Source organism: Sceloporus undulatus, chromosome 1 (genome assembly GCF_019175285.1).
Source record: "Sceloporus undulatus isolate JIND9_A2432 ecotype Alabama chromosome 1, SceUnd_v1.1, whole genome shotgun sequence".
Taxonomy (NCBI): domain Eukaryota; kingdom Metazoa; phylum Chordata; class Lepidosauria; order Squamata; family Phrynosomatidae; genus Sceloporus; species Sceloporus undulatus.
This window is the reverse complement of record NC_056522.1, coordinates 52952977-52980476: the sequence shown is the minus strand read 5'-3', so window position 1 is coordinate 52980476 and position 27500 is coordinate 52952977. Positions and strand designations below refer to the sequence as shown.

General features: G+C 37.3%; 1 protein-coding gene across 1 annotated transcript in view; it reads left to right on the top strand.

Moving 5' to 3' along the window:
• GLP1R (glucagon like peptide 1 receptor) overlaps positions 1 to 25019 on the top strand; it is a 96466-nt gene extending 71447 nt beyond the window's left edge. The window contains exons 9-14 of the mRNA XM_042459230.1: positions 1168 to 1228; positions 12636 to 12705; positions 14718 to 14806; positions 16614 to 16752; positions 18204 to 18245; positions 22322 to 25019. Of these exons, the coding sequence (XP_042315164.1) occupies positions 1168 to 1228; positions 12636 to 12705; positions 14718 to 14806; positions 16614 to 16752; positions 18204 to 18245; positions 22322 to 22489 (569 nt within the window). The 3' untranslated portion in view covers positions 22490 to 25019. The remainder of the gene's footprint in view (positions 1 to 1167; positions 1229 to 12635; positions 12706 to 14717; positions 14807 to 16613; positions 16753 to 18203; positions 18246 to 22321) is intronic.
• Positions 25020 to 27500: the final 2481 nt, after the last annotated feature.

The following is a 27500-nucleotide window of genomic DNA, read 5'->3' as shown; positions in this document are numbered from 1 at the left end:
CCATCTGTCCATCTGCCTTGGTCCAGGCCTCAGAGGGAGAGAAGAATGCTGGACCTGATCCCCTTCCCCTCAACCATTCCCTTCTCCTTCTGTGTCGTGTCTTCTTAGATTGTAAGCATGAAGGCAGGGAACCGTCTAATTAAATGATGTTATGTACAGTGCTGTGTAAATTTACAGCGCTATATAAATAAAGCTTAATAATAATAATAATAATAATTTCAGTCAGTTTGTGAAGTAGGGGACGAGAAAACTATGGTGTCAGAGAATATAAAAATGTGGCAGCTAGATAACAGCTGTTATTTAAATAGAGAAGGGAACTGATATCAGTTCAAGTGTAGGTGGGAAGATGGTATCATATTATGGACTATCAGCAAACCCTTCAATATGTTAACAACTCAATTTTCCCATCCTTTCAGTAGTTTTAAAATTTATCTCATGAAACATATGCCATTGGTGAAATCTGTTGTCTAGTAAGTCAGGATAACTTTATCTCTGTTCAGGTACAGCCCCTTTTCAGTCTCTTCTGTCACCAATAAGACAACCTACACCATGCCTGAAGATGTGAGAGAACCACATAATCTTTGCAGACTATTGACTAGATTATCTAAAGCCTGTGATTAAAAAAAGGATATTTGTGGTCTACTAGAAATGTGTGGCCATCCTTTTAATGTCAGCTATTGTGTGTGTGTTTGTGTGTGTTGTATGTCACATGGTTTACTAACTACAGTTATCTAAGAAATTATGTAAATATGACTGCATTTCTTTGCTGTTTATCTATATGCCTGTGAGTTTCAAGTACAAATAGTTCTTGAATCTTATTCAGCTGCTAGAAGCACTTCAAGTGAAACTGCCAATCGGGCATTCCATTGTTTTTCTAGGAAATAACATGTAGGATTAAATTCAGTGCAATACAAATTTCACAAAGCAAGACCAGCTTATGATTTTGCAGTGTGAATGTTTATTCAGGGCGGGTATATTCGTTTGATTATTAAACCATAAAATCGTTCTTGGATGCTCTAGACTATGAGGATAAACAGACACTGTAAATCATCTGCAATCTCTTTTCAACTAAAGAAGATTGATATTGTATGAAATACTGCACTGCTTTCCTGTTTTCTTTTTCTTGTGTCTCATTCTCTGTGCATATCTTGTTTCCTCTTTTTCCAGGTGTGCCAATGCTGTTTGTTATCTTCTGGGGAATTGTCAAGTACCTATATGAAGATGAGGGGTTGGTTCAGTTCTGATTCTTAGCTGGTCTCTTGTGAGGGTTGTGTCTATTGGGGAGGGGAGGCTGTAACCATTTTTCTTTGGCTTGATTGCTTTGGCAATGGCTGTTGCATTGACATCATATACATTTGCTCATGTTGTAGCCTGGCAAGAGCAGATCATGTTTTGTATTAGAAAAGCCTCTCATTACATTTTATTAAAATAAGCATAAGCTTTTGCTAATCAGACATTTTCTGCATGCTTCAATATATGTCTCTTTGGAAAAAAGTGTACTGTTTAATATCCCCTCCCACCGCTGCCACCGCCGCCGCTGCCAATGGTAACCATACCTAGTGAGGCTGTCTCTACATATCTCGCTTGCCTTGACAATTTAGTCTGTAAAAATTCCAGAGTGGGAGGGTTAAAGTGGAGAGGAATCTTGGGAGTTGTGGTTCAATAGATTTGGAGAGCTACATGATTGCCATTCCTGTGGCAAGCCTTTGAATACCAGCTTCTGAGTTGTAGTAAGAGAGAAGTATTGCACTCTTTCCTTACTTGTGAGCTACTTATATACCTGGATTGGTTTGCCTACTGATCATCATTACTTCTTGTCTAGCATGGATTAATTCTCATTCTGTTAGCCTGCATCCAATCCATTAGTGCCCCCCCCCCCCCCCCAACAATAACTGACCACTGTGAAAAACTAGACTAGGTAGAACTATATGGACTTATCCTGCCAAGTCACCCATGCAATGGTTCGAGAAGATTGCAGTAGCCTCCAAAGGCACATTGAATGTATCTATACAGGATACTCCTGGGGGGGGGGGAGTGCTATTTTCAATAGGGGTCTGATTACCTATTTCTTTTAACTTTAGTTATTCTCACTTGCTTTATAAAATACACAGCTGTTTTCTCTGTAGATAACCACTTCCTAGTACAAACTCCATTGTACAAAGAAAACAAGATACATTACCATTCACTTTCTGTCCTTTACCTTTTAATTTATGGAATGAATTTGGGAGAAAAAGTCATAATGGATGTATTTGAACAGACCTGTTTTTTTTTTTTAACATATTCAACATTCAGTACTCCAACCAGTTATATATGTTTTAACAAACCTATGCATTAAACACATTTTACATAGTGTAGGATTATAGCAGGACAGTCTGACCTTATTGTCCTTTTATGATGGACAACTGCAGTGTTTGTACCAGCTACAATTCTGTTCTCACTCATTACTGTTAACCCAGTGGCAGTGCTTGCCATAATAATAACTGCAGTAGAAATCAGTGCTTCCAATAAGCCCTTTTAAAATGGTATGGCCATTTACAATAAAGGAGGAGAGCTACAGGCTCCATAGATATGGTTGTTTGTATACCTGCCCATATTGCCACCTGCAAATTTTTGTGCAGGGAATGAAGCCTGTGTTCTTGTTATATGCCTTAAAGTTGACTCTGATTTATGGTAGCCATATCCTAGGTGCCTCACCTAGGCAAGATTTATTCAAAGGAGGTTTGTCATTGCTTTTCTCCAAGGCTGAGAGAGTGACTTCCCCAATGTCACCCAGTGGGTTTCCATGGTTGAGCAGGCATTCAAACCCTGGCCCCAGAACCCTAGTCCAACATGCATGCCAGGTCCCTTCCAACTCTATGATTCTATGAACACTCAAACCACTCTAATACACTGTGTGGTGGCTCTTATATGGGAATGGGCAAGAGGGAGAGGGTAGAATGGGTGTGAGTGTGGCTGGTTCTCAGGAAGACAGGAGGGCATGATGGAGGGTGAAGGAGTTAGACCAGTTAGGGTAGGCAAGTGGGGAAAGAAAGAAAGAGAAAGAGGGGAAATGCAAATAAAGGTTTGAAAATATGAGTTGTTGTGTTTATTCTACTTCAGATTATTTATTTATATATATTTTGGGGCCCAAGGTGGCTTACAAGAAATTAAAACAATGTGCAAATAAAATCTTACACCACATTTTAAAAACAACGCTCTGTTAAAAGTACAAAGGTAGTTTTTTTAAAAACTCACATTTGAAACACAAGAAAAAAAGATAAAAATACAACATATCACATCACATCACATTGAAAGGCCCTTCTGCCACATGAGTTAAGAGCTAAAGGCCTGCCCAAATAAAAAGGTTTTTGCCTCCCAGAGAAGGTAGCACATGGGGCACAGACTGAGCCTTCTATGGGAGGGAGTTACACAGCCTGGGAAGAGCCACTAAGAACTCTCTCCTGTGACCTCGGGGATGGAGGAGGGGAAGAAGGGATAGGTGGGTCAAATGGGGAGGGAGGGAGGGAGGGGGAAAATGGATGTAGGGGTAGCACACTGAAGAGCCTAGTTAGAAGATGTAGAATAGTAACATGGATAATAAAATAAAGATAGCAACATTAAATGTAAAAGGACTGGGGTCTGTAATTAAAAGGAAAAGGATTGAATCATTAATGAAAAAACAGAAAGTTGATGTTTTTTTTATTCAGGAAACGCACCAAGTAAAATCAGGATCGTTGGAATTGAAGATGAACTGGGTTGCTACATATGAAAAAGCATATGGTACTTCTAAAGCAAGAGGAGTAGCAACATTAATATCTAAGAAATGTGGGTTTGATATATTAAAAGTTAAGAGAGATGAAAAAGGAAAATTTGTATTGGTGCAAGGAATGATGGGGGGAGAAAAATACTTGTTGGTAAATGTGTATGCTCCAAATGAAAATCAAATGGAATTTTATGAAAAAGTATTTAAGGAAATGGAGGATATGCAGGGAGATTACACAGTTATGGCAGGAGACTTCAATATGGTTATGGATAAGTGTAAAGATAAATCAGATCCAACAATAAGGGATAGATTTAATAAGATTACACCTTTGAACAAGATAACGAATAGGAAAGAATTAAAAGATGTATGGAGATTGATTAAAGGAGATGAAAAGAATTATACTTATTATTCAGCAGTTCATAAAAATTATTCTAGAATAGATTTCATTTTTGTATCCAAAACTATGGTGTCAAAGGTATTAAATACTGAAATAGAAGGGATAAAAATTACAGATCATGGAATAGTAAATATGGATTTTATAATTTAAAAAGATTATAGAGAAGCAAAAAGATGGAGGTTAGACACCAGAATACTTAATAATAAACAAATAGTGAACAAAATAGAGGAAGAATGGCAGATTATATGGGATATTAATAACAGAGAGATTTCTCAAGCTTTATTATGGGATACTATGAAAGCGGTGGCAAGAGAGATTTGTATAAGGGAAACATGCAAGGTAAGGAGACAAAAGGAAGAGAGGAAAATTAAACTAGAAACGGAAATTGAAAAATTAAATAATGATTATATAAAGAATAGAAGTAAATATATATATATATAAAATTACAAGCAAAAAGAAAGGAATCAGAGAAGATAGAGATAGATCAGATCTAGAAAAATTTGATATATTTATGGAGGGAGTTTTTTAATATAGTAACAAAAATTCAAAAATGTTAGCAAGATTAACACAAAAGAAGAAAGAGAAAAATTTGATAGGGGTTATAAAGGATAAAACAGGGAAAAAATGTATGTTGAAGAAAGAAAAGATAAGGATATTTGAAGAATACTATAAAGATCTATATACAGCAGGGGATAGTTCAATGGATAAAATTGAAAAATATATAGAGAAATATTGGAGAATAAAAATAGAAGAAGAGGATAAGGAAATAATGGAACAACCGGTTTCGAAAAAAGAAATAGAAGAAGTGATAAGTTAAAAGGAGGGAAATCACCAGGAATGGATGGATTGGGGCCAGAATATTATAAAACTTTTTAAAAGGTTTTAATACCTAAATTAGAAGTATTATATTATACAATAAAATTTTAAATGGAGAAAGGATCCCACCATCATGGGACCATACAATGATAATATTGATTCCAAAACCGGATAAAGATTTGTCAGACCCAGGCTCATATAGACCTATATCCCTTATAAATCAGGACGCTAAAATATTAACAGCCATAATGGCAAAAAGAATGAATAAGTTTATATATAAATATATTCAAAATGATCAATGTGGATTTGTACAAGGAAGACAAATGTCAAATTTAATAGGAAGAGTATTGAATAAAATAAATATAATAGGAAAAAATCAGAAAGCAGGAATAATGGCATTAGATATTTATAAAGCTCTCCTCTAAAGATCTCAAAATTTGGGGAGAATCAAATAGGGAAAGTCTAGTACTACTGCTATAGTGCTATTATTCCACTTTGACTACTACAGATGCCTCCTATGGAATCCTGCGATTTGCAGTTTAGGGGAGGACATTTAAAATTCTCAGCTAGAGAACTCTTAGACCACACTACACTACAAATCCAGGAATGCCACAGTAGGCAGCCATAGCTGTAAGAGTTGAATAATAGCTCTATAACAGTGTGGTACTGTATAGTCTATAATGGTCTTTCAACATAGGTCCAAAACACACTGCAGAAATAATCCAGTGTGAGGCTGCTTTAACTGCTCTGGCTCAGTGCTAGGGAATTCTGAGAAGTGTAGTTTTGTGAGACATTTAGCCTTCTCTTTCAGAAAGCTCTGGTGCCACAATAAACAACAATTCCCAGGATTCCCAAGCACTGAGCCAGGGCAATTAAAGTGGTCTTGAACTGGATTATTTCTGCAGTGTGTTTTGGACCATACATTCAGTTATATATTAATGTTGTTGTACTGGTTTATTGGTATATTTCATTTTTCTTGATACTGATATTTGTGAAATAAATCCTACCTGTGTTTTAAAGACCTCCGGGAGAGTTCTGTCATCAAAGAGAGCTCACATTGGCATGGTTTGAACTCCCCCACTTCCCAGAAATATTTCAGTTTTACAGCTGTCACCATGATGTTCCCCCCCTCCTGCATTCATTAATGTGCAGAGATGTAGCTGAATATGATAACAAATTTGTAACGTACTGTTGAAATGTTGACATTGGTTAATGTATTGTCATTTCAATGTCACAGACACTTAGCTCCCTTTCTAGAAAATTTATTCTGAGTTTTTGATGTTTGGATATTGATTTGTACTTGGTGCTACATATGTCCTTTCACCCCTGTTCTCTCTCAACTGCCAGTTCCTTCTTTTCTGTGTTTATTCATGGACCCACAAGAGTAGAAGGGGAAAAAAATGTAGTCATGTGTTTGTTTTTACTTATATACTTGCTATTGTGCTTCAACTTGCTACTGAGCTGGTTACAGCCCTCTCTTCTAGTTTTCCTAATCATAGAGTAGGAATGTTGTGCTGTGAAGTAGTTTTCTAAGTATATTTGTATATTGTTGTTCCTTACTGTCAACATTTATACAAAGTGCTGCACTGACGCAAAGAAGTGTCCTAAACCTGGAACAATGGACCTAATGTAAACTAGGCTAACACTCCTGTTATTCTTTGCCACAATCACTCTTTTAGGACTGCATCATTGCTGCAAGGCTAGCATTCTTATGCGGTGCCTAACTCTCTTGTACTAGTAAAATTCAGTTTCTGTTCAGTTACAAGAGCATTGCAGTCATCTTGGAGATTTATGTGTGATCTGTTAATATGCATGGCATTTGCCATCTGTCACACTGATTCATTGAGTACAATCAATGCACAGAAAATTGTTCCCTTTACAGATGTACAGTGCTGAGTTTGCAAAAGCTCTATTACATGAGGAAGTGGAGGGTTGGGAGCCAGCAGGGTGATAACAGTCACATAACTTTAGGCTCTGGGCACTGTTCATCTGGAGTCAGGCCAGTGTCCAAGCAATTCTTCTGCTGCCCTAATGTTGACTGGACAGAATGACAGTTTAATCTTTTCCATCTTAACAAATTTGTGTAGTGATTAATTTTGGAAAAAGGAAAAATAGTACAAGTTGAGTATCCCTTAGATGAAATTGTGAAATCCAAAATACTCTTAAATCCAAAAAATTTGAGCTACAACACAAGTAGTGTAGTACATACCTGTATTGTATTTGCAAGTATGGAAAGAGGCATGAGGATCTGTGCAATGGCTGGAATCCATGCTTCCTACCATTTCACAAATCCACAGTCTTTCTCCAGCCTTATTATGTCTCATTATTTATATACAAGTACAGATATTCAAACATCTGAAAATTGGGACACTTCTAGTCCTGAGCATTTTGGATAACAGATATTCAACCTGTACTGAATCATGTGTCTATGAAGCATGTGCTTTATAAACTGTTGCAAAGCCTTTGACTGCATAGATCATGAAAAGCTATGGATGGCTCTTAAAGACATGGGAGTGTCACTACATTTGATAGTCCTGATGAGAAATCTATACTTAGGTCAAGAGGCCACTGAGAATATGGAGAAATCAAATGGCTCCCAATTGGTAAAGGAGTCAGGCAAGGGTGCATTTTATCACTCCACATATTCAGTTTGTATGTAGAAAATACCACACGAAGAGCAGGTTTAAACTTAGAAGAAGGTGGAGGAGTGAAGATAGGAGGAAGCAGCATCAACAATCTAAGATATGCAGACACCATACTTCTAGTGGAAAACATCACAGAAGGAAGAAGAAAGAAGAAAGAAAGTGCAATGGCAGGCCTAATGCTAAACATAAACAAAAATAATGACCATAGAGAATCTACACAAATTCAACCTAGACAATAAGGAAACCAGAATAGTAAAAGATTTTCTATACCTTGGAGCAAATGTTGATCAGAATGGAGAATGCAGTCATGAAATAAGAAGACTAGGAAGGGGGGAAGGCAGCCATGAAAGAACTAGGAAAGATCCTAAAAAAATAAAGATAAACAATCAAGTATTAAAATTAGAATCATCCAAGCCATTGTATTCTCCAGCATGATGTACAGATGTGGGAGCTGGACAGTGAAGAAAGCAGATAAGAAAAACATCCATTCATTTGAGATGTGGTACTGGAGAAGAGTGCTTGAGGATACAATGGACAGCCAAAAAGGCAAGCAAATGGGTCCTTAAACAGATCAAGCTTGAACTCTCCCTGAAAGACAAGATTATCAAATTGAGGCTGTTGTATTTGGGCCACATCATGTGAAAGCATCCCTCATTAGAGAAGACAATAATGGCACCTAACACCAAATAGATTGGATAAGATATGCAGAATGAGAAATAAACAATGTGGAAAATATAAATAAAAAACAGGGCCGTTCTACTATATATAGTGGACTTGCCCCAAACCAATCAGATATTGGATAAAAATCCACAAATATATGATGAAGATTTTAGGCACAGCTTTTCCACTGAATCAGGAACTCTTTAAAATACTAAATATGATGTCAGTATTGGGAAAAATTGAGAAGAAAAATTGGAGAATTATTTTATACATGAAAACAGCCACAAGAATTCTATATGCACAGAAATGGGAAATGGAGGAATTACCTACTAATCAAGATTGGCTAATTAAATTAGCCAACATGATGGATGGAATCAGACAAAATGACACACTGGTTGAAAAATAAATCTTAACAAAATGCAGAAGAAGAATAGTCACAAGTCAGTTTATTGGAAAGATATATAGCCAAATTTTTAAAAAATCTAAGAAAATTCAAACTAGACAGATGAATAGGATTAAGACTGAAAAGAAGATACTGATTATTTAATGGAAAAACTAAAAGCTTTGGGTGTAGAGTATTGAAACGAGTTAATTTTATAGAAGTTCAGTAGGATCAGATGAGAAGTAATGAAATCTAGAAAGAGATGGAACAGATAAACAAGATATGATGTAGTAAATTTTATTTTATTCTTGCATGAAAGAGAATGCCTTTTCCATCATATGTAAATAATGCATAATGTCTTATATCTTGTTTTATGATTAGAAAATAAAAAGTTTAACAAAGAAAAGAAAGACAGTAATGCTAGGAAAGGTAGAGGGCAGTGGAAAGAGAAGAAGACCGCACACTAGATGGACAGGACTCAATCAGAGAGGTCATGGGCCTGGATTTACAGGACCTAAGCAGAGCAGTGGAAGATAGGGGCTCTTCTTGGAGATGTCTCATCACAGGGTCGCCATGAGTCAGTCGACTTGAGGACAGTTAACAAAAACATTGAGACACAATGACCTTTTCAAGACTGGTGGCAAATTTGAACTGGTGTCAGAGTGAAAAACCTCTGATAACAAAGAACATGCTGGATCCATGCTGGATCCATGGATGTACTATTTAATAAACTGAAGTTCATTTCTTACCCAGTTTTCAAATCTAGTGAGCTTGTTCCTATGGTATTTAGGCAAGCAATAATAGGCAAACAAACAAAAAGATCTGCACTGTTGTTGACTTCAGCTAGTTAGCTTTGGCTTGTTGGGCACTTTAAGTATTTAAAAACTACAACCATTCAACAGCCTTTCCAGGATAGTTTGAGGAAACAGGATGAGAGAGAGAGGTAGGGATATATATTAAAAATTTTAACTATTAGTGCTCCAACAGAGCGATCCTCTACATGTTTAATCAGAAATAGTCCCCTTTAATAACCTTGAAATTCCATACAAAGTGTGTAGTTTGTATAGCAATTCCACCTGAAATAGTTTGCAGCATGTACTCTTGTGTTTACAGACCTAAGCAGATTTACATTGTAGAATGGTGAAACAAGTGTCTAAACATAGTGACTCTGTGTTACACCAACACTTAAATGTTAACAGCCATGTGGATGTGCTTCACAATCTTTAGTGCTGTGAGCTTAAATACAAAAATATAAATTGATAATTGGGGTCAAGTACAATGCTAACTCATCATTATAATGGAATGAATTGTTAGAAATAGTATTTCCAAACTGGTGGTCATCAAATGTTTTGAGATACAACTCACCATATTCTTGAATATTGGCCATGCTAGCTTGACTGTTGAGAGTTGATATGCTTTTGGTCAGATTGTTGTTGTTATTGTTGTTGTTACCTCAATGACTTCTTTTGTTTTTTGTAATAAATTTCCTACATTATACCTGTAGTAAATACACTTTGGGTGCAGCAATTATAGAGGGGAAAAAACAGATTTGTAAATAGACTGACTTTTGGCAAGTTCTTATGGAAGCAAAACTCTCTTACTTATTTTTTTGTTCCATCAACTGAGTGAGAGATGATACTGCAAGCTCAGTCTTACACTCCTGGTTAGATCCAGTCTTTGTGATTCTGTTTGAATATATTACATATATAGCCATGTATGATTTTTATGTGTTACTATTGTGTGCCATCATTTTTGATGTAGTGATCCTAAGACAAGCCTATCATTGTTGGAGTTTTCAGCCAGTTTAGAGGCGGTTTGTCTTTATTGTCCTCTGAGGCCAAGAGCATGTGACTTGCCCAGTGCCGCCCAGTGGATTTCAGTGGCTGAGTAAAGAGATAAACGTCTTCAGAGTCATAGTCTAGCACTGAAACTACTACATGCTGTCTCCCAGGATTTTTGTGTGTATTATGCTATTATTTGTATTTAAAAAATATTCATAGATTTTGTAGCATCTTTGCTAAACCCAGAACAGAGATGAGTTCATTGTAATGTTAAACACAGGATTGAAATATAAATAAATTTAAAATAAAAATAAATAGCACAGGTTTTAGCAGCTAGTATGGCAGAAGACCAGCAGTGGATTGGATGTGGGGATAATGTACAGCAAGACTGTATTTAGAATGACATTGCTTGCCTTTTGCGTTACTTGGATATTTTATATATGATTTCTGTTAAATAAAACCTTCAGTCTGATGCATCTGGCAGTCCTGAAAGACCAATTTTGGCTATCTAAACCTTGTATAAATATTTGTAATGTGGTATAATAAATACTCTGTGCCTTTTGTTATCTGTAAGGGGCAATATTTCTATGCTTTCTCCTCAATTGCAGTAATAGTTACTGAATGTCTTAGATATGTTCATACCTTTTGTCTCTGTGATACAAAAGCAGATGTGCAGCAGGCTATGAATTGTATTTGTAACTTGAATAACTCCTCACTTACCAGGGATATTGAGAAATAAATGATGTTTGAGTCACAGTGGTTCAAAACTACTGAGAGTTTTGTGAGTATATGGAACTGAAAATCAATAATTTTAAACATTAAGTACATAAAGCCTTGTCATAAATGGGCTTCTCATTTCCCTTAATTCATAAAAATTACATTTTCATTAAAATAGGATATTGTAATAGGGTAGACGTCTTCTTTTAGTTGAGATTCCATGGACAGACTTTGCTTGTTCATTCCAAGTGTACCTAATTGCAAAATATAAAATACAGAAAAGAAATTATTTCCTTCCCCAGGTTGGCTGATTATTTTGGAGGGCATCACAGGGCTTTTTATCAATGTTGTATAAGATGTGGGTGCATACCTGCTTCAGTTGCTCTATTAATTAATGGAGAAGGCTTGGGGATGCACCAGTCAAGAAAGTTCAGCTATTATATTGTCTCTCTCCAAAAAGAACAGAACTGTCATTCTTCCCAGGTGCAACTATGGGGCTCTCCAGAGCGCCCCGATAAAACAACAAGAACTTCACTCTTGGAAGCACAAATCCCCTTTTCTGTCCCGATGTGCTCCCTTTTTAAAAGACACATATATACTTTTAAAAAAAATGAAAAACAGAAGTGCAGCTTTCTATGTTTAAATTCAGATTCATATATCAGACTCTGGTAAATGGGAGGAGAGAATCACATGTGCTGAAGTTGCCAATCGCTACCATATCAATTAAAGTGGGATGGGATGTGCACTGTTTGACATAGGTCCTTGCAATGTAAATGCTTCACCAATCATAATGGTGTGTTACTAATCTCAAAGATGCTGAATGATTTTCATGCAAGCTGAAAAATTTATCAAATGCTATTCTAGAAAACCAAAGGAGCCCCTGCATTCTATCTGGCAAACATACTAAGCTTTGAAGTACATTTAAAGAGTGAACTGCAAAAACATTTCTAGTTGCAAAGTAGACACGATCTGACTGGTGAGAGTAGGGAAGCTAGTGTGAACCTTGAAAGTCTGACCAAACAGCATACTTATTTTCACCTGTAAACCAAACATGACATGAAGTAATGAGAGTTAGTGTAGGTAACTGATAACTGGAGGTAAAATATTGCTGATATGAAGCTCAGTGTTTCAATTAGACAGAGGGAGATTTGGCTAACAAACGTCCCACTTATCGTATGATTTGTCTTGTGACATCTAATAAAACAATTCTCCATAATTGTTTGCTTTTAATTATTAACAAATTGTGATGGAGAAATTAGTCATAATTAAACAGAACAGAGAGATTTAAGAGCACCCATTTTAGCAACAATATTACATATTGGGCTAAAGCTTTTTGTGTTTGCAAGAATCCGAGCAGCTAACATCCATCTGTGCAATGTATTTTGCTAATGCTACCAGTTATTTTCCATCTTCACTGCTGAGATGTGCCCTCAGGAGAAAATTATTGTATGCAATGCACCAAGGGATTCCTGATTGTCATGTCTTACTTTTCCAGTTGCTGGAACAAGAACCTAAACATGAACTACTGGCTGATCATCAGACTGCCCATTCTTGTTGCTATTGGGGTAAGTGATGAGGAATCCAGGTAGATAATTTAGCATATACTTGGGATGAAGAAATATTCTGGAAATAAAGATTGTCTGCCATGGACAAAAGCAATTTGCAAGATTTGTATTGATATTTGGCAGTAGTACAGGATGTGGAGGTAATGTAGAGACTTTAACCACTGCACTTGTAGAGATGGATTTAGGGGATACAGTCTGCATTATTCTAAGCCTTAATGTCAACTGAAGCAATAATTAAATTAAAGATAAATTTCTGCTCTTTAAAAGTCACCCTTTTCACTGATTCCCACAATGGTCTCCAGGTCTAAATGCTATAAAGGCAGCAGATCCTGCCTTGGAAGTTAAGCAGAGTCACTTCTGGTTAGTACTTGGATGGAAGACTGCCAATGAATAGCTGGTGCTATAGACTATGGCCCGGTACAGATTGGAAGAAAGAAATTCTCTGGATCGTTGCCGTGGCAACTGCACGGCCATGGCAACAATCCACAGCAAAAAGGAGCTCCAAAATGGAGCGCCTTCCGGCAACTGGCACCAAGGGGCCATAAGCACCCTGGGGCATCGTGGTGATGTCATGTGTGCTCTGTGCTGTTTGGACGTGGCACGTGCATGATGTCATTGATACGCGCACCATGTGGATGGCGATGTAATGCTGCACTCTCTGGAACCCTAGAATTGGCCCCAGGCCTCCGCAAACCGGCAGTCTGTACTGGACCTATGTTTCAGAGAAAGGAACTGACAAAACCACCTCTGAGTATTCCTTGCCTAGGTAAACCCTATGTAATTAATGGGGTCACCATAAGTTGATCGGTAACTTGAAGGCACACACGTACGTCAGGCAGAGATATGTGTTCATTTTAAGATGTTGCTGGTTATTCAGCCAACCTCAAAATAATTGTGTTTCACACTTCCTAATGACATTTACAACAGGTAATAAATCCCATACAGACAGGACAAAATAAAGCTGCTTCGGGTTACTTTGGAGGTATGATGTTAAAATGATGCATGTGTCCTAAGAGGCCAGAAGATGTGCTAAAGCCACGCTCCAGTCCTATCTGGGCATAATAGTTTCTCAGGTCCAAAACATACTGCAGAAATGATCCAGTTTGAGACTGCTTTAACTGTCCTGTCTTAGTGCTAGGGAATCCTGGGAATTGTAATTTATTGTGATGCCAGAACTCCACAAAACTACCGTTCCCAGGATTCCCTAGCATTGAGACAGGGCAGTTAAAGTGCTGTCAGACTGGATTATTTCTGCAGTGTGTTTTGGACCTCTGTCATAGAATCACAGAATCACAAGACCACAAGGGCCATCCAGTCCAACTCCCTGCCATGTAGGAAATCACAATCAAAGCATCCCTGACATCCAGCCTCCGCTTAAAGATCGCAAAGGAGGGAGACTCCACCGCTCTCTGAGGAAGTGTGTTCCACTGTCGAACAGCTCTTACTGCCAAGAAGTTCCCCCTAATATTGGGGTGGAATCTCTTTCTTGGAGCTTGTATGCATTGTTTCATGTTCTAGTCTTTGGAGCAGCAGAAAACAAGCTTAGTCAATCCTTACTATTTTGGTTGGCTGGTAAATAATAGTAGTTTCAAATATTCCAATTTAAAACAAAGTGACATTTGCCAGATAATTAGCCAATTCCAGTGTGGGTGACTTTGGACAAATCATTTACAAATTATGACTTAGCTAACTGATTATATCAATATTGTAGCACCTTTTAGACTAGTTGTTCTTCCACATAGATTGGGTCAGAACAGACCAGCTTGGGGGGCATGTGGTTTTCTCAGGGGTGCCTTCAGATTGTCCCTTCTGAGCTGTCTGTTCAGCCCCTTAGTCTCAAAGGTGCTACAGGAGCCCCTTGCCTACTGATATTCCAGACTAACATGGCTACGTGTCTCAATTCTGACTGATTATAACTGAAAATCTGTAAAATGAATATAGATTTATTGACCAAAACACACCATTTATATTCACAATGTACATTATGATCACTTGCTGTTTGTTTTATCCAGGTGAATTTCTTGATCTTTATCAGAGTTATATGCATTATAATTTCTAAACTGCAAGCCAATCTACTGCATAAAACTGACATAAAATGCAGGTGAGCCAATTTGTCTTCAAACATGTGATTTTCTGAGGGGGTTAATGAAGATAATTATAGATTACAGCTTTTAAGTGGGGAGGGATAGGGTTTTTTTTTTAGAATTTTTAACTATCTTGTTTTATTGTAATCCGCTTGGATTATTACTACTACTACTAAGAAGAAACTGCATCAGTTTTGGTCAAGAACAGCTTAATCACATCTGACAGCAGTAGGTGTAGTGTTTATGGTTAACATCTATTTATTTTTAAAGAAGAGGAAGACTTTAGTTGTTTTCAATCTAGCATCAAAAATGGAAGATTCTGTAACAGTTTTCATTGAGTAGTAAAAAGACACTTATTTTTAATGTAACACATGCTGGCATACATATCCAGCCTCCTCCAAGAAATATATTCTTTATTTCATAGAGATTTACATATTACATGTTTTATAATCCATGCTCGGCTTTTGTCATTATGACATTTTGAGTGGCATAGGTTTATTAGACTTGCATATTTAAATAAGCATTTTCTAAGTGCAATACAAAGTCATAGATATTTTGTAGCAGTTCACAGAGGTACAATGATTATTTTATTTTTAAATGGCAAAATGGTTTATAAGATGAAATCAACAGAATAGAAATAACAGTAAAACATACAAAGAACCCAGAAAGTTCAGTAAACTAAAAAATGGGTGCCCTCTCAGCTCCCTGTAAGATATACCTCTGCTTAAACCTAGCATTCGTAGGTCAATGAGCTCACTACCGCATCCAAGAACGTAATATATTCATGGATGTCTCCTACATAGATTATATATAGATTTAATATAATATTTTTATCTCTGCATGTACAGACATAACTTTTTAAGAGTGGTAGCTGCTTCTGCTGTTGTATAAACAAATTGCATTTGTCATGCTGTGCTTCTGTTCTTGTATAAATAATGTTTATCACACCTGGAGTGAGTTTGGAAAGTAGCGGGGCCACAATTTGGTTGCTGCAGCGCGGTTGCACGGAAAAGAGAGCCGGCCGCCTCTTTCTGGCGGTCTGTACCCCGCCCACATTTATCCTGTTCCCAAACATTGCATGCTGTGGAAGGCCAACTTAATTCTATTAAGGTAAGGGCATACAGATCAAAGAAGCTAAGTTACATACAGTGGTACCTCGGGATACGAAATACCCAGGTTACGAAATTTTCGGGATACGAAAAAATCCCATAGGGAATTATTGTTTCGGGTTACGAATGTTTTTTCGGGTTACGAAAAAACTTTTGGTGCTTTTTTCGGCTTTTTCGCACGGAATCGCGGCTTTTCCCCATTAGCGCCTATGGCAATTCGGCTTACGAAGGCTTTTCGGGTTACGAAAGCGGCCGCGTTACGAATTAATTTCGTAACCCGAGGCACCACTGTATAGGCAGATGACCTAAATACTGCCATCAGGTGCCTCTTGTCCTGCCTGTCATGAGATTTTCCTATGAAGTGTTTTCCAGAAGAAAAGGTACTAAGGAATTGCAAAGATGAATACAAACTCCATATTTCTCATATACAAATGTCATAATGGCTAAGGACAGTAAGAAAGAAGGTAAGTCGCATACTAGAGACTTAAAGGGACATCTGGAAAATAAATGCTTGCAAACATGTATCAGTAAAACAATTTATATACCTACTTACTTTATTATTTTGAGGGGGCATGAGAATGTTAAAGTAACAATATAAGTAAATATTTGAGTTTGGCCCAGTTTACAAAGGTCTTTCTAATTTAATTTTCTGATCTGATTGGTTAAACTTGATAATTATTTTTTGCACTTGGATTTTCTGTTCTTGGATTTCTAGATTGGCCAAATCTACACTGACCCTGATCCCACTGCTGGGAACGCATGAGATTGTCTTTGCTTTTGTAACTGATGAACATGCCAAAGGGATGCTGCGCTTTGTGAAGCTCTTCTTTGAACTTTCCTTCTCATCCTTTCAGGTATTAGCCAGAAAATTTTTCATCAGAGTGTCTGCTAGTTACACCTGATACCTTTTCTACCAAATTCCCCTATATTTCTGATTATAATAGTAACAGTGTCTTCTAGGATTATCACTTTAGAAACATGGAAGGAGGGGTTTGAAGGAGCATTTTTTCAAAGCTGTAATGCATATAGAGTAGAGATGTAAATATCTGAATATTTTGTTCTTTCCTGTGAGGGCAAATTACTTTCACAGGTTTCTCCCCATTGTGGGGAAAATTAATATTGCTGTGCAGATATCCAGTGTTCTAATTCCTAAAGTGTTTTGGGACATTTTTCTGATATAATGCTGTTTTACACACCAAAAACAATTATCTGGAACCAAAACAAAAATGTTGCACAGACTACAGTAGTCTTGAACAACAGGAGCAACAACAAAAATAGCTGCATAGAGATTTTGTGAAAGATTGCTGGGTTTTTACAGAGAAAACAACAGCCTTGTGCAACACACACACACATTCATTGCCGTTAGGAAACAGTGTTTTTTGCACCTGTTTGTAAGCCACCTTGAATGCTTTATGAAGAGAAAGGTAGGATATATATTAAATAAGTAAATAGCGTGTGAGTACTGCACAAAAACCTCAACACTGTGTTATTGATCATTATATTATTTTTCCTATATTATCCTTCAGCCAGGCAATAAAAAAGGTGAATATTGGCCCAGTGCAGATGGGCGAGAAGTGGCATGCCAGCGCCGATTCTAGGGTTCTGGAGCACACAGCAACCGCACGCTCCAGAACCCTAATCTGTATGGACACTGGCATCATGGCAGCCTCCCGTCCACATGGGGGCTGCCATGATAACGCAAGCACAGGAGGCTAGGAAAGAGGCTTTTATATTCTCACCATCATGGTATAAAAATAGGCCTAAGCACACTGTGCTGTGATACCCCATAGCACAGAATGTATGTAGCTTGTTCTAAGTGGTCAAGGGTATGCTTTTTTACAGTAACAATGAAGAGTTGTCATGAGCAGAGTTCATGCACTTGCTTCCTCCCACTACCATCATGGTAAACAAGAAATAAGGGAAACTGTATCTTACAGAAGAGGTGCTAGTTTGTTAAGGCATATGGTATTAATTTTTACACCATGATCACTGAAGTACCAACAGCGAGTTTGTGTATGTGTTTGCACTGGAACAGATCAGCACACTGATGTTGGTAGTGGTGCTGTCTGCAATCTGCAGTTGGAAAAGCCCTTGCCAGGAATCTTCATCTGTTTGCACAGTGGCTGCCAGTGCTGCTGTTTTAATAGTTGTAGTGTTATTGTTTTTATTATCCATTTTGTTGCTTTTATCATTTTTATGTAAAAAAAGGCAGATAGCAAAATTGCTAATAAAATGAATTTTAATTGCAATCTAGACTTGAGACTGTCCATTTTGCTATTGTATTGATTTTTTTTTCTTTCCCCAGGGTCTTCTGGTTGCCATTCTCTACTGTTTTAACAACAGTGAGGTAAAAGACATGGGGGAAATGAGTTGTATGTTGCAATTGTAGCTTCTGTAACACACAAAAGTTTTAAAATAGTTTCTAGTAGACAAGTTGATAAAAATTGAAAGTGTTCACATAGCATTTCTACATCAATACAGTGGGTCCTTATTATCTGCTGGGGTTTGGTTCCAGGATCCCCCCTGGATAACAAAATCTGTGGATGCTCAAGTGCCATTAAATATAATGGCATAGCAGAACAATATCCATTATATTAAACATAAAATCAAGGATTGCTATTGGAATTTATATTTTGGCAATATTTTCAAACCATGGATGTTTGAATCCATGAATTTAAAAAATCAGTGGATAAGGAGGGCTGACTGTATATGTCATCATATTAAAACATTTTTTGAAAAAGAATGTAGAGCAGTCAAAGATGTATAAATCAACTATGACTGACTGTAATGTTATGAGAGCTTAAGGCCCTACTGATGTACTTACAAAAGATGTTAGGCTGGGGAGGAGTAAGGAAGTGCCTATTAAAAGACATGATCCATCTTAATAACCCTTTCTTTCCAGCAACTTAGGGTCTACCTAAATAATGCACTTTGACACTATTTTAAGTGCTATAGCTCCATCCTATGAGATCCTGGGATTTGTAGTTTTACAAAGTCTTTAGTCTTAGGATGCTGGTGCCTTGCCAAACTACAGACTCCGGGATTCTGTAGGATGGAGCCAGTGCAGTTAAAGTGGTGTCAGACTGTATTATTTCTATAGCATACATACACCCTTATTCTGCTTCTTTTCAGCAACCAGCTCTCACAGTCTCTTTATCTTAGAGGGTGGGAAGAAGAGTTCTTTCTGTCTCACTTTTGTCTTAGTGGAGCCAGGGACCACCCAACCACTACACAAGTCAGCCTATTGTGCTGCCAAGAATAGTGGATGGCTTGGGAGATGACAGTCTCTTGCACACCGTAGAACCTTGTACAACATACAACTTTGCACAACATACAAAACTACAACCTCTTGCTAGCATATTGCCACAGTCAGATCCTAGCTGTTATTTTCAGAGCAAAGGTTTTAGGTAGAGTATGATGGGCTTGAGGGTATGACAGGATATTCAAATACGTATCAAGCTACTTTAAGAATGTTAAGAACCATGCCGGATCAAACCAAAGACGTATCAAGGCCAGTCTTCTCTTCACATGGTTACTAGTCAGTAGCCTAAGGCAGCTCACCCACAAGGTATGAGTGTAATTGTAATCCACTTGGTAGGGCTACCTAGCAAATGGTATACAGAAGCATACTTTTACTGTAACAAGTATAGATCCATCATAACTAGTAGCCACTGATACCTTATTGTTCCATGAATTTTTCAAATCCCCTTTTAAAGATATCCAAGTCAACAGCCATACTGTATGTCCTCACAGTTTATATATTGCTTGAAAACTAGCTTCCTTTTATCTGTCCCAAATCCCACACTATTCAGCTTAAGTGGATGACCCTTGGTTTCTAGAATGATGGGAAACAGAGCAAAGCTTCTCCATATCTACTTTCTTGATATCATTCATAATTTTCTACACCACTACCATGTACTGTTTTACTTGCCTTTTTTCTCTACAAACAGCCTTAAATTTTGTAACTTTTCCTCATAAGGGAGTTGTTCCAGTTTCTAGATCATTTCAGTTGCCCTTTTTCTGCACCTCTACAAGCTCTGTATTATCCTATTTCAGTTGTGATGACAAGCACTGCACACAATATTCCAAGTGTGGTAGCTCTATATATGTTAAGGATTATTTGATATTGGCAGTTTTATTTTCAGTTCCTTTTCTAATTATGACCAGCATAAAATTTTATTTTTTAAACAAACAGCACATTGTGGGGTGATATTTGCATTCTGTTATCTATCACAACCCCTTTTCATTCCACTTGGCTTCTTTGGTATATGAATTTACAGAAGAACATAAATTAGCTGAATGTGTGCATGAACACAGATTTCCCCATTAAGGGATAATGACTCTGTACATGAAATCATAACAAATAGTCCCTTGGCAATTTAAAAAGTAATCATTTTATTCTGTGGCATATTCTTTCCCAGCTTCAAAAAGCTCAGAAGCTAAAACTGAAAAGTCAGTATATGAATCAGTATCAGAATGGGAAAAGAAAATACTTTAGATTGCATGTTGAATATGGATATTTTGCCATTATCATCATCATCATCATCATCATCATCATCATCATCATTTTAATATCATTTCTTTCAAAGAATTCAAGCTACCTAAATAGATCTTCCCACTGCTCTATTACAACAATCCTGTAAAGTAGGACAGGCTAGTTCAAAGTCACCTAGTCAGTTTCATAATCCCAGTCCAATATCATAATCATTGTATTTTACATACAATTTTACATTATTAGGAGGAGAGAATCTGTATTTTTACATTATTAAGAGGAGAGAATCTGTTCTTTTCCTTCCTCTATGCCTTACAGATGCTTCTGACTAATAAATTAACTGAAAGAGAATGTTGCTGTCTCCATAAGTGGCTGAATACTATAGATCCTAAAGAGACCTCGCAATAGATTTGTTCTCTTAGCAACATTGTGTTGCTTTTACTAGAGTAAATTACTTGATTTATATTCGCACCATTAATCCATTTACAAGTTGGAGTTAACATTGGCTTGTGATGTATTCTGTATTCATGCAGAAAGCTAATTTAAGCAGATGCAGTAAGTAGCTTTTTACTGTTGCCACTGGTTCTTCTAATTTTGCTCTTCACCATTGATGGATAAGATCAAAGTGTCTATGTTACATGAGGCTGCCACTCAGACCCGGATCTTGTCACACTCCATGATGGGAAGGTGAAGCATCCAAATCTACAGACCTTCAACCCCACTTTCAGTGACAGCCCCTTTCAGTAAATCACAGAGGCTTTTTCTGTGTTATTCATCTGCAAGCCAAGGGCATCCTGTGTCATCTTTGTAACTGTTCAAATGGGTGTCAGCCACAATTTGTTTGGTTTATCAGTTACCAGGCAAGAGACCTCCACCTCAAGTCAGATCAACTAGAGCAATGGCAGCTTCTGCAGCATATCTGAGTCACTATAGATGACTTCTGTAGACCTGCCACTTGATCACAAATGTCAATATTAATCTCCCACTACAGAATGGAATATAGACTGGACACAAGATCTCAGGCAGAGGTGGCTTTTGGATGGGTTGTGCTCTTCTCATGTACATGATGACACTCCTGCCTACTGTAGTTAGTAGCTTACTAGCTACCCGTTTGTGTGAGCTACAGAATAGACAAAAAAAGGAGGACAGATTGTTTACCTGTAACTCTGTAATTGCTTGAGTGGTCATCTGTGAACTCACACAGCCCTGCCCAACCTCCTTTCCTTGTGTCCAGCTTTTCCCTTAGATCCTGGGTGCTATTGCATTGGCATCCATAGGTGTTAGGAAGGGAGTGCATCTATTTGGTGCACAGGGAGTGCATGGGACTACCACTAAAATGCTTAAAATGCTTGTATAACACCTCAAATGGCACAGACATAGGTAACCCATTTGTGTGAGTTCACAGATGACCATTCAGAGAACTACAGTAACAGGTAAGCTACAAAAGCTTCTGCTTCAACATCTTTCACACAGTATCAAAGATGCTACAAGATCCCTTTACATAGAGGTAAGCAGCTTTTGCTGCATTTGGAAGAGGTGCAGTCACCCTGAAAACTATTGGGTGTCACAAAAAGGTGCTGTTAAAAAGTGTTATACAGAAAGTTCAGACTGGATTAAATTAAGTCCAGTTTCAGAGAAAACAGATGGCTGCTTGTAGCAAGGAGTTAAGCCTGCTATTTCCTGCTGTAGTGCACACTTAAATCTATTTATAGAGTTGGGAGAAAACTGCTGCCATTATTTCTCTTATGAAACAACTGTATGATGGACTAATTAAGTAATTACAGGAATTATTTGAAGCAAAGGTAACAGTGGCCTTTGGACCTTGCCAGCATTTGTTAATTATGAGGCACTGTATCTTTTCTTAGCTTCTTAATAGAAGTACCTCAAATATGGATTACTCCTCTTTTTTACCTTTTGTTTCTTTACGAAAGGTTCGGACAGAATTTCAGAAAAGCTGGGAGCGCTGGAGACTCGAACACTTTTATGCCCAAAGAGACAGCAGTATGAAGCCACTCAAGTATCCAGCTAACAGCATAAGCAGTGGAGGTACAGTTGGAAGCACAGTCTATGCTGCCACTTGTCAGGCTACATTCAGCTAAGATCTCTTCGGAGGCAAGTGCAAGCGAGTGAGGCCATCTGACTTTGAACTGTAGGAAATAACACTGAATACTCAGCCAGACTGATTGTGAGAGGCTGTTGGAAGGCTTAAGCCTCTGTTGTTCATTGCTGGAGGCAGCTGGATAAGCTTTTAAACTAAAAACAGCCTGCTAATGTAATCATTACATTTGATGGGAGGATATAATCTCCAAAGTAAGTTTAAAGAGTCCCCCCATTAATATCAAAGGCTTCTAGGTGTCTAAAGCCTAAACACTGTGTTGATGCAGCCACAAAGCATGGAGTTAATAGCTTATTAATTATTATTGCATTTCAATAATATATCTAATTAGCAGAGATAGGGGAAAAAAGTAAAGCCAATGTCTCTTCTTATGACTAAAAAGGGACAGTGATCATAATTAGCAGATAAATTGCAAAGTATTTCTATCTGCATTTATCTGTGTTATTGCAGGAATGAAGGAAGCCACCCCACCCCACTCCAATCTTGCCTGTCTAAAAAAACCCCATTTCCATCCACTCAAGATTGCAATATGAAAACTGGGGGGGGGGGACACACACCCACACATTTTCCAATAGACTTCATTGTTTGGGGTTTGTTTTTGTTGTTTGTTTTGTTTAGTGGAAGTGTTCCCTGGCACACCACTGTTATGGGGAAAACATACAGCATATGCTTTTAAAAATATTTGGAAAAAGTCCATTCCACACAATTGCCCTTAATATATCTTCCCTTAAACTAGTTAGTGCATTCTGTGCACTTCTTCTCTGCATCACTGGAGCCCATCTCTTCCTCATGAAAAACACAACTACATAAACCTGGTGAAGAAACAATCTCTCTACAGGACAGCAGTCTTTCCCTGCCTGGACATCCATTGTGTGAGGACAGGGTATTTCATTTGATATCATGAAGTCTTACACAGTACTACTTAAAGCATTGGAAACACTACTATCTTTTTATCAACAGGAAAGATCTGAAACTACTCCTATACCAATCAAGTTAGACAGCTATGCCTGTTGTCAGAGTGTACACATGCTGTAAATTTGGAACAATTTGCTTTGTTTATCGCACGCTCTCAAACACACTTTCTTACCTTGAAAACTTTAATCCATGTACAGTTAACTCTTCACTTGAAGAATGCATGCATGCCTCTTCTATTATTAATTGTGCCTTTTTAAGAATGGCTTCTGCTCTTTCAGTTTTACCTCTTACATAGCCCTTTTGTACTTCAGAAGGCTGTGTAAATGCTAGTATGAGCCAAAGTAATTAGCAGCTTGCTTTTATAAGGATTTTACACTGGTTAATATGTTACCATTTACCCCTATAGAAGCAGCAGATTACATGGCAGTAAACAGATTACATGGAGAATTCATACTTTTTATTGGGCTGGCATGTATGGAGACAGACATGTAAAAGTTAATGCTAATCATTTGCATACAGGAAACTTGAATTTATATATTGAGCATCTATTTCTTTCCTCTATATGTTACAGCTGCAAGGTGTTTTATGCTAGGTACTGGAGAAACTGGCAAAAACACCTCTGAGTATTCCTTGCCTAAGAAAACCCTATGAAATTCATGGGGTCACTATAAGTCGATAGATCACTTGAAGGTGTGTGTATACACACTCAAAGCAAAAATATTGGCTGAGCAGATGCAGCATATTTATTTTCAGCACTTTGGTCAGCCCAGTTTTATGCTAGACCTACCTAAAATCTTGTTGTCAATAAGCCTTTTAAATCTTAGTAATTAAATAGACTTTTCAATTGGAATGTATTAATATGTATATATTAACTCCATGTTAATCTCTGTAGAGTGCAAATCATTCACAAAATGTTCAATTATGTATAAAGAAACTGGTTTCGAAGATTAAGAAATGGTGAGCTGAAAAACTCTTACAGGTTAAAGCTGAACTGTTTGAATGTTTACAAAAATGTCCACAGAGTTACATTCAAAATAAAATCTGGCAATAGATTTGGAATTCAGTTTGAAGCAAAACAACTCTGGACTTGGAACCTGTTTACCAGAATTTGACAGGATCTGCTGCAGATCCAGAATATTTTCTGCATTTTGTAAGGTATGCACTGATGTATCTTGTGTCTATGTGCTGTAATATCTCATAATTGTTTCCTGTCAAGAAGACTGTGCATACCCTGTGTTTCCAACAACATCAGAGAAACCTTTCCCAATACTTTTAAGTCTCATCAGATGTGTGTTGAAGGCTCATGTACTTCCATATCCAGTTATACTAGCAGAGGGACTATTCTCAATGCCTGGTAGGACTTTTAAGAGAACTCCCTGGAGATAATGGGCTACCAAAACCTACTGCATTGCAGTAGGTTAGCTAACTGAACCTGGGTCATCTGGAATGGAAGAAGGAGGTTTTAGTGGTATACCACATATAAAATCTGTGGCCATCTCTCTGTTTTTTAGGAATAGCACCAGTTGTCCATGTCTGAGAGAAAACATACAAATCAGACACTTAAACTACACCACAAATATACAGTGCAATCCTATGTATCCTGCTCCCACCCCAATCGCTGTGGGACTGTGGCAACCAGATGCCACAGTCCCAAGTGAAGCTGTTGCTGCGGTCCCAAACGAGTTGTGAGAAGCAGTGGAAAGGAACTGCTCCTTTTGCAGCTGGGTTTGAGCCATGTTAGAAAGCTCTGGTGCAATCCAGGGGCACGTGTGATGTGCACGCCCTGCCCCCGGATAGGCCCAATGGCCGCCCTTATGGCCTGTTTGAGGCCCATGTGGGAGAACAGTGGTGACCAACCAATAACCATATGTCCATAGGAATGCATTTGTAATACCAATGAGAGGCAGTGATAATGCAGTGCAGCTGAACATTACCATCTAGATCAGCTGGACATATGACCAGACATAGTCTTGCTTAATAAACTAAATCAACTGGTATTTGTGAATTGAATGTGACAACATTCTAAACCTACAATATTATCCACATTCAGAAGTAATAACTACTGAATACTATGGATTTCTGTGTAAGCATGCATAGAATTGTGTTTTCAGTGACAGGTTTTAAACCCCAGGTATTGTCTAAAACTCTGTGTTAATAAAGCCTTGCTTACTCAAAGACAGGCGATATATTGCTTGACTGCGTAGAGATTCTTTTCATGGGGTGACAGTATTGGAGGAAACAGAGATCTCTACAAGATTTTTTAAAGAATTCTATCAAGTCCTGTAGTCTAATAATTAATTAGTACTATTTTGATTCATTAATTATATAATGATATTCATAAGTGTTGTTATAAGTCAACAAGTGAATGGAAGGCACATATGTAAGCCTGCACACACACACAGAGTGTGTTTTCAGTTACAAGTGTATAATATATCTGATAAGTATAAGTAAAAAACAGACAGTGGAAGATATAAAAAAAATTAAAATCTACAGACTGTTTGCACACATGAAGTAGGGACAGGAGTGAACTTTTTACAATGTAAAATGTTTACATGTTTACATGAATGAAAATGCATGGGGATGAGGAAAGAAACACTGCTTTTTCCATATCTTACCTCCTGCTTTTGTCCTATTCCTCCTCCTCCTTCCCCCTTACTTACCTTCTACGTCTTGTTCTCCTCTCTAAATAAACCACACAAGTCCCATCAAATTTCAGTCTTGTCTGAGATCCATCTTGGTAGATTATGGAAACCACAGTTGAAGGGTCGGTTCAAGGAAGCTTTCAAGAGCAGAGATGTAGAAAAAGTGTAGTATTCAAAGAAGACCCAAAAAGTACCATGGGAACCCTGTGATAACTGATAGAGTCTAGCAGTTCACTCAACTAGTGCAACATTTCCCAAGTAGTTCACTCTTGCCATGTGGAAAAAAATGTTGCTGGACTTGTGCAACCCTTCCTTTCTATTTTCCAAGTATGACAGCCCACCCTTGCTAAGGAAATGTTTTTTCCCACTTGAATTTGCTATTTATCTCTTTCTGCCAGCTATTTTTCATTTACTGAATGTGTCCTCAGAAAAATGACATGATAGTGAAACAGTGTGTGTACCTCTTCTGGACAGCTTGATTAATCCTGGGACATAATAGCAGCCACAGAGGAGCGGTGAAACCTCTCTTCATCTCCTTCTGTAGGCTGGTAAAGGCAGCACTGAAAATAAGGAAATAACTTTAAAATATGAGCAGCCTATTTATAATGTTTCTGATTAAATTAGACAAGCAGGAAGTTGTGCATGAACTCATCTTTAAGCTGTTTTTGCTTCAAAATTTGTAATATTTTTATAATTGTTGTTCATATGGTGCTCAAAATGAATTGAGCAGCCCAAGGCACCAGCACCTTACTAACTCACTGTGACTCTACTTCAAAGTGTACAGAGATGAAAGTTGTATTCCACATTTATGTACAAAATTCCTGTTACTATTACACTTTTCATGAACAAAATCAAGAGCTTGCTTGTACTGCAGATGCACCAAAACATAATATGTGTATATATGGGATTAATTAAAACTGAGAGAATGACTTGTTTCTATCTTTATTGCTTTGAATCATATTTTTAAAAGAACATTTATTTTAATATTGCATGTATATAGTTTTTAAAGAACATCCTATACTTTAAAATGAACTGTTCGTTTGTGTTTGAATTTATCCTAACATTCTTGAAAAAATGTAATTTGTCATGTAAAGATTTGTTGTGACTAGTGATGTTCATCTGTGTATTTATTTTGCTATTACATAGCTTATAGAAAATCTTTCAAATGAAGTTGCCTCTCTTTGTTTTGTCAAATGTCTATTCTGTTTGGAAACAAGCAGAGATTACTTTTTTAAAAACTTACTATTTTAGCTATTTTATTGAATTAATAATAATCTCAGTGTTTTATTGATTGTATTTTATATCAGTACTGTGTTTATTTGTTGATGTAATCCCACCTCAATCTGCAGGGAGAGGCAGGAAAATACAAATACAAATAATAATAATAATTATTATTATTATTATTATTATTATTATTATTATTATTATTATTATTAT